At 46.9% G+C, this 8,348-nt stretch overlaps 1 protein-coding gene across 2 annotated transcripts in view; it reads right to left on the minus strand.

The window, feature by feature from the left end:
* Positions 1-6,538, minus strand: part of Slc25a13 (solute carrier family 25 member 13) — a 176,074-nt gene extending 169,536 nt beyond the window's left edge. For both annotated transcript variants that reach the window (XM_087901791.1, XM_087901789.1), the window contains exon 1: positions 6,381-6,538. In XM_087901791.1, the coding sequence (XP_087757917.1) occupies positions 6,381-6,395 (15 nt within the window). In that variant the 5' untranslated portion in view covers positions 6,396-6,538. The remainder of the gene's footprint in view (positions 1-6,380) is intronic.
* Positions 6,539-8,348: the final 1,810 nt, after the last annotated feature.

An 8,348-nucleotide genomic window follows, 5' to 3' on the forward strand; every position in this document is an offset into this window, starting at 1 on the left:
CTTCACTCACACAACTACAGGGAAGTTTTCCAAAGAAAAGGGAGACTGTACGTGGTAGGAGACACTTCAGAGCAACAAGCTGGAGCATCCAACCATGCTCCACACATGCCACAGGGAACCACTGATTTGGCAGAGTTCTGTGGCCAAAGCAAGAATTTCAAAGAGTTGGCTGGACCCAGCAAAAGAGTCTGGGTGGATGAATCCTAAGGGTCGGTGCTGTAGAATGATGCTCTTGTACACTGTAAAGATTTGTCACTCATATTAGTTTAATAAAACGCTGACTGGCTAGTAGCCAGGCAGGAAGTATTGGCGGGGCAGCCAGACTAGGAGAATTCTAAGAGGAAAGGCAGAGAGGCAATCGCCAGCCAGACACAGAGGAAGCAAGATGAGAATGCTTTACTGAGAAAAGGTACCAAGACACATGGATAAGAATTATGGGTTAATTTAAGTTGTAAGAGGTAGTGAGTAATAAGTCTGAGCAATAGGCCAAACAGTTTATAATTAGTATCAGCCTCTGTGTGTTTATGTGGGTCTGAACAGCTGTGGGACCAGGCAGGACATAAACTTGCATCTATAGGCAGGCTTGCTCTGTATTGGACTTAGAGACTGTGTCACTACAACAGGCCCATCTTCCTCCCAACACAGAGCCAACCCAGAGCTCCAGGAGGCTAGTCTTCTGTCCAAAGGCCCATCCTAACACCAAGCACACATGAAGCAGGAGTGATTAAGACCAGGAAAACTGAGGACGCAGTGACATAGTCTGCAGCAAATAGCAAGCAGGGAGTGGAGGAACAAACAGGTCAGCAGGCCTAGTCCTCATAAACAGTAGATGATAAAAGGGAAGGGATGAGTATGAACACGAGGGCAGAAGCCAGTGTTCCTCTGACATTGTCTAAAAGAGCTCAATGTCCCACGTATGCAGCCTGATTTCCTGACACTCCACATTGCCTTTGCCGTCTACCTTCCGGTCCTTCTGTAGACCAATGCCAGTTAAGCTGCAGCCCTAAGTGGAGGAGCAGTAGACTGCCCATAGCCAGGCCAGGGCAGGACAGGGGCCAGAAGACCAGGTCTGTGCTGCACTGTTTCCCTCGGGCACCTTCTCAGACTACCACAGAAAACCACTGACACATTACAATAATCAAAAGAAGCTTCGAGGTGGCTTGGGGTGCTAAAATCTAAGTTCTCGGATAATTATAAAACTGTATGACTTCGATACCTAAGCAACAAGGAAAACACAAGCAAGACTGAATTTCTTGAAAAAGAGAATGAAGTAACCACTACCTTGCTTGGAGTTAGGGCATCATTCCCTAACTTGTCCTATGAGTCTGCTCTCCTGCCCTGTCCTCAAAGCCAGCAGTGAATCAACACAAGGCAGGTTCCTTGGCTAGTAGCTGCCAGCCACACCAGATGTCAACTCAGTCCTGAAATAGGGTGACAGCCCTGCATTGGTACCTCATAGAGCTCTCTAGATTGCCCAAGAAGGAACTGCAATCAATTGCAAATTTTCCTTTTTTTTTTTTTTTAGTTTCTCGAGACAGGGTTTTGCTGTGGCCTTTAGAGCCTGTCCTGGAACTAGCTCTTGCAGATCAGGCTGGCCTCGAACTCAGAATCCACCTTCCTCTGCCTCCTAAATGCTGGGAATAAAGGCCTGTGCCACCATCACCCGGCTTTCAATTGCAAATTTTCTTGGGACTTCCACTGGTAGAAGGCAGGACTGAAAACAGGAAAGATGAAGACTGCATAAAGTCCCAAGGCCCATTCGTAACAATTTCAGAATCTCTAAAAAGCCAAACACTCCTTTTCATCACAGGAACCCGTTCTCTGAAAAATCCATCCAGGCATTAGACACACAGAGCACTTTCTGCAAGACGTGGTGACTAATGCTTGTAATCACAGCACTAGGGAGGGAGACAGGAGCAAGGTCACCCTCAGCTGCTTAGAGTTCAAGGTCAAACTCAGCTACAGGAGACCCGATTTCAAACAACCCCCTCTCTCTTCTTCCTACCTAGCACAAACACCCGTCTGCTTTACTAGTACATTACCAAGACAACAATTCTCAGAGTGAGCATCAGCCTGGACCACGGACTGGCTGAAATACTGAAGAATTGCCAAACCTAAGGGATTTGTTTTGTAACTGTAAAATGAAGACAAAAACCACAAAGCACTCCTTACTGTTATGACAATTAAGGTAGAATGGGAAAGCACTTGGGAGGAGCTGGCACACAGGAAGCACCCCGCAAACAACCCTTAATTAAACGGCTGATTTCCAGGGAGGAGCTTACCTTCTAAGTCATCACCCACACCTTCCCTGGATGCTTGACTTGCTGCAGGCTCTGCTACCACAGTCAGTCAGCAGACAGAGCAAGAAGAAACCCTGGAGTCAGCATGGCAGGACTGGAATGCCAGATCTAGCTAGAACTTCCTAATCAGTAGGTCTTAGGTCTCTCACATCGCATTGTAGGGTTTCTGAGTCTTCATCTACCACAGGGGTGGCAGTACTAATATCTGATTCAGAAGACAGATTCATTACCGGGATTAAAATTGAAAAGCATTTGGAATGGAATTTGGTATCTAAGTAATCATTCCTTCGTATTTGCTATTTATTTTTTCGAGACAGGATTTCTCTGTGTAGTTTTGGAGCCTATCCTGGAACTCACACTGTAGACCAGGCTGTCCTGGAACTCACACTGTAGACCAGGCTGTCCTGGAACTCACACTGTAAACCAGGCTGTCCTGGAACTCACACTGTAAACCAGGCTGTCCTCGAACTCAGAGATCCGCCTGCCTCTGCCTCCACTGTTGTAATTAAAAGTTCACTGCTATTTTTTTAAGCACATGCTATTTCCTGGATGTAGCATGGGTTCTCATTATCCTGACATGCTGCTGACAATGGGATGAACCTTTCCTATTGCCTATTTATTCATCCTGGGGCATAGTCACACATCTGAGACGTCTCCCTTCAGATCCGTAGACACTCCTTCTCTGGGGCGGCTCTCTAATATGGATTTAAGTTTCCTTTTGAAGCCAAAGTCCAGTTCATTGACAACATTGGAAAGATCAGGGTACACAATTACAAATTAACCAATGATCACAGCAACAACATATTTAAAGATGGGGGAATCAACAGCGTAAACCTTAGCCCTCCAGAGCACTGTTTTTGTTGCTTGTTTAATTGATCCTTTCATTTTATAACTGAATTCCTTTTTTTTGGTTCTAGGCTGATTTAAGTCTAGCAATGTAGCCCATGTCTGGGGTTTGCACCAGAGCGTCTCTGACGACTTACACCTGAATTCCATCATCCTTCCTGCATAAACTTAGTGCTAAGAGATAACCTCAAAACACTGGTAGTTCCAGATCATTATTTTATTTAAAAACAAGCAACTCTACGACTGTTGAATAGTGAGTGGATAGGAAAAGACAAAATAAAAAGATAGAAAGGAAATAACTGTGTATAAATAACTACAAAGAACCAGCAAACTAAAAAGATACTAGGAAATAGACAGTTGTGGCTAAGTCTTTCCAATTTACTTAAACATTACAGTGGTTCACTTTAGCAAACGTAGCAGGCATGGAAATCTCACAGAGGTGTGCTCCTAAGCTTACAGGCCACTTTTGTAATACTCCATTGGGGTGGCCTTTTCCCCTTCACGGGTTCCCCAGTCCTTTCCAGGCATGTCAGGTTTACCCCTAGATGAAAGTTTTCCAATCTAGGGCTCTGTGCTCAGCTGCCAACGTGGTTTATTACACACCAAGGAAAAAGCAATTAGCCCCACCTTTACCAGAGAACTGCCCAAAACTACCTAAAAGCTGGAAGAAACAGCCAGTAAACATGATGCCCAAATGCAACTCAATGGGAGGCATTCACTCTTGAACTAAGTTGGACCAACAACAACTTCACCCAGGAACTCTCAAGAAGAGGTCATGGACCTTGATTTACAACGGAAGACAATACTTATGGAATCGTATGTGGCTCCTGGAATCCAGAGATGTGTATTTATGTCCTCAGTGGTTTTTGAATGTAGTTCAGATACAGCATAGACAAGGCCGTGGAGCCTGGTGTGGTCAAGTGTGTCTTTAATACCTACACTTGAGAGGAAAGGGCAAGCAGATCCTCATGAATTCAAGGCTGCTCTGATATACATAACAAACTCCAGACCTGTCAGAGCTACATAATAAGACTTGGTTAAGAAAGAGAGAAACTGCCCAGATAAGCGAACTCTCTCCAAGACGATGCCTTTGCTTTAGATGCTAGAAGATGCGGTTACCTACAGTAGGAACACACTTGCATTCCCATTATCCTAAGCCTCTCTCTCTCTCTCTCTCTCTCTCTCTCTCTCTGTGTGTGTGTGTGTGTGTGTGTGTGTTTTTCCAAAGATAAGATGTCCCTGTTTAACAGCCCTCACTGTGCTAGAACTCATTCTGTTGACAAGGCTGGCCTCTACTTCCCAAAAGCTGGGACGAAAGATGTGGCCCGCCATGCCCAGCGCCACCTTTCCTCTTATTTATTCTGGCTTTCTCATCCACTCACTGCTGGCTTTGCTATGTCCTATTGGACATATGTCTGTCAGCCATCAGAACTGAGCAAAGGTGACTTTCAGGGAATAAATAACAAAGAACACAGGCTTCCAAACAATAAAGGTTAAAGAACTGTTTAATTTTCCCTGTCTTTCATGACTTCATAAAAACCAACTGTCCTATTTTTTTTTTAAGGCCAGGCTGACCTCAAACTCAGAGATCCGCCTCTGCCTGTGCCTCTGAGGACCCGAACTAAAGGTTCGAGTGCACCATGCCTGCCTCCAAATGCCATTTTCTTGTTAATGACTTATTAAGTAAAATGTAACTAAAAAGGTAAGCCTGGGGGGGGGGGAGAAAGGGAGGGAAAATATATATAGCTCAATAAAAACAATTTTTAAAAAAGTTGAGCCTGCCTCATTACTTAAGTCACTTCATATTTGCCAAGTCTTAAATTCCATTTCTACGCATGTGCCTCAGTTTGGTGCCAACCATTACTATCTCCAAATAAAGTAACACTATTAATTCCTCAGCAGATATATAAATGACAAGTGGGTATTTATTTCAGAGAACCCATTCACCTCAGTCGTTGCATTCTAACATCATAAGGAGTTAATGCAAAGGCTATTGTCTTGAAAGACCTAATACAGCTTCCAAAATAATTCACGCACCTTCGTGCTCATTCAGACACATGCCCAAACACCCCCAGTGCACACTCGTGAGGGTTACACAACCAGTAGTTACAGAGAAAGGACACTTAAGGCACCCAGTCCACGAATAAGAAGCTTGCGAATTTGGGGAGCTTGGAGAGACTCTAGTCACAGAACAGCATTTAAATATATTTGTCTGCTTACAATTTCCATTGCAAATGTGATTAGTTTGCTTGAATAAATAAGAATATGATGTGTTGGCCATGTTTTCCTCTTGAGGGTTATCACAGAGTTTTGATTAAGGACAAATGTTTGAAATGTTGGGTATATTTAAGTTCACTGCACTTAAAATGATCTAAGAAGTTGTATAGGCTTGATTAAAGGGTTGCCTTCGTGAACTTAAAATTAAAAGCAATAAATTCCAATGATTCGAGTGATTGGGATTGAATATGGTATTCTGCCAGAAAAGTTGAAATGCAGTCCAGAGAGGCTGAAATGGTGTGCAGGTTTGAAGAACCGGTGAAAGAGGAAAGGTCAATTTGTCGGAGTTGCCTTCTCCCTGGGTTCGTGAACGATTCACATTACACAGAATTCCTTTTAAGTAGAACTTCACAGGAGTGACAAGCTCCCAGGACAATCTGTTTTGTCATTTCCAAAAAGAAGCCTCTCCGAGGCTCGGAGGCTGGCTTGTAAGTGTTGTCAGATGGAGAGAGGGAGGGGAAAGATGGGGGATGGGGAAGGGTCCCGGGGCTAGCTACACGCGCAGGCCAAGTACTTTCCAAAACGGAAGTCAAGGTGACTTCCCTACCGGCGCGAGGGCGGAACCCTTGAAACGTAATAGGATCAGGCTTCAGTCCCAGCTGGGGCCCCTAGAAGGAGAAACCCAGGTCAACAACGGACGGGTCAGAAGCAGGAGAACCCCGAGGTGGCAGAGGGGTCTGTGTAACCCTGGGCTCGCTCCCGTCCCAGGCCACCTGGCCCCATCCGCGCGCGCACTCCTTGCTGGCCCGGGCTCAGTCCCGCGGGACCTTGCTGGTGGCAGAGCCAAGTGGGAGTGTCTGGCTGGCAAAAGTTTCTGCAGCTCGAACAGGCCGCGGTACGCACGCGGCCACAAGTGCGGTCCCCTGTGCCCTCCCTCAGCTGCAAGGTGGAGCCCCGCATCCAGTCCCCCGGCTGCACCCTGCTAGGCACCAGGTCGTCCCTGCCTGCCGCGCTTACCTTGGCGGCCGCCATGCTTTGGCCCTGGTGCAGGCGGCTTTGGGACCCGCTCTCCGGCTGGCTTGCACTGGGGACCCCGGCGACTCACTTCCCGTCCCGGCTGAGGTGGGGGCGGCGATTCGGCCCGGCGGCGTAGGCTCCCGGCCTGCCTCCCCACGCCCCCCCGGCGCGGGTCATGCGGGTGCCGTCAGCCCATTGGCTGGGCCGGGCCAGGGCCTCCCGGTCCCGCGTGATCTGAAGGCCTCTGCCCTGAAGCCAGGGAGGGCCCTAATCTGGGAACTGCTGAGGGACCAGGACACGTGACTCTAGCCATGCTATCCAGCTTTAGCAGCCACCTTGGTGGGTACCCAAAGGCCGTGAAGAAACGCAAGTACCGCTCCTGAAGAGAGGTAACCTGATGAGGGACCCTTCTGCTTGGGCTGGAGCCAAGGGCTAGTCCTGGGCCCATGAGAAAGCCAAGTAAAGGTGGTTGGCACGCAACACCTGGAAGAAGACACACATACTCTCACATACACACCTAGCTGGGGCAGGTTCTTGCCAGGTTCACATTGGTTTTTGCTCCCAGAAGGACCCCACTGCAATGCCATTGTGAATCCCCATAGTACTAACTAATAGAAGAGAAGATAAACAGCTGGCCAACCTACTTGATAAACTGGAATATAGTATAGAACACACATTTGTAGAGCTATTTTGTATCAACTGTATATTAGGACAAAAGACATTACTGGGCTAGTGAGATGCCCAGCATGTGTTAGCTTTCAGGTAGCCTACTAAGATAATAACTTGTTCCCAGGACACCATAAGAACAATGAAGACTGGACAGTTTCTCAGAGATGATTCCTGAGTTCACTATGTCAGCCCAGTGGGTAGATAACAAGAGACATCCCAACCACACAGAATGAAGGGAGACAAGAGACCCAAGTGTTTGGTCAGAGAAAGCAACCTAGATGTAGAGACTGCTAGAGGAAGAATCTGGCTGACAAGACAAGAAGGATCTGTGTTGTAGGGGTCTTAGGTAGCCTACTGAAGAATGTATACTATCTGAGGGCTTTTAAGGCCAGTAGCAGCATATCCAAGTTCCACACTGTTGCCTGAATGTATCCCAGGTTCACAAATTAGAAACTAAGTCGCCAGTGTAACATGCTGGAGTCCTAAGGGTTCTGCCCTAATGTATGCATCAATGCCTTCATAAAAAGGGCTTGCTACCCTTGCGTTCCAAGCACCCAGGAGGTGAGAGCAGGTGGACCAAGTGCCAGGCCAGCCTAAACTGAAAGAGAAAAGAAACAGGGGGCTGGGGAGGTGGTTTAGTGGTTAAGATCACTGGCTGCTCTTCCAGAGAGCACCTGGGTTCGAGTCCTGGGTGGTCCACAACCATCTGCAACTCCACTTGGGGGGATCTGATACCATCTGACTTCCACAGGCACCAAGCATTCATGTGTACACACTCATATATGCGGGCTAAGCCCTCACAATAAATTTTAAAAAAGAAAAAGAGGCTCATAGAAGTAAGTTTACTGGTTGTCTTCTGCCTTGTGAAGGCATAGCTTTCCTGTCCCTGGAAGATAGAGTACTGGGGGAGTCATTTTGGAAACAGAGAGACAAGATCCTAACTTGTTGGAACCTTGATCTGGGACTTTTCAACCACCTCAACTAAGAGGAAGAAGTTTTGGGAGTTTTCTGTTTGTTTGTTTGTTGTTTTCGAGACAGGGATTTTCTGTCTAACAGGTCTGGTTGCCCAGAGCAGGCTGACCTTGAACTCACTGAGATTCGCCTGCCTCTGCCTCCCCAGTGCTGGGATTAAAGGCACAAGCCACCACTGTCTTGGGAGGAATACATTTTATTCTTAGTCTCAGGTACTGTGTGGTAGCATCATGAAGCAGGCTGACAACCTGTTTGATATATAGAGGCTGGGTCAGTACTCAACTCTCAGAATATTCAAACAGCACGGGTTAGAATGGGACAGGACGA

The sequence above is a fragment of the Myodes glareolus genome, chromosome 25 (assembly GCF_982192425.1).
Source record: "Myodes glareolus chromosome 25, mMyoGla1.1, whole genome shotgun sequence".
Classification (NCBI taxonomy): Eukaryota; Metazoa; Chordata; class Mammalia; order Rodentia; family Cricetidae; genus Myodes; species Myodes glareolus.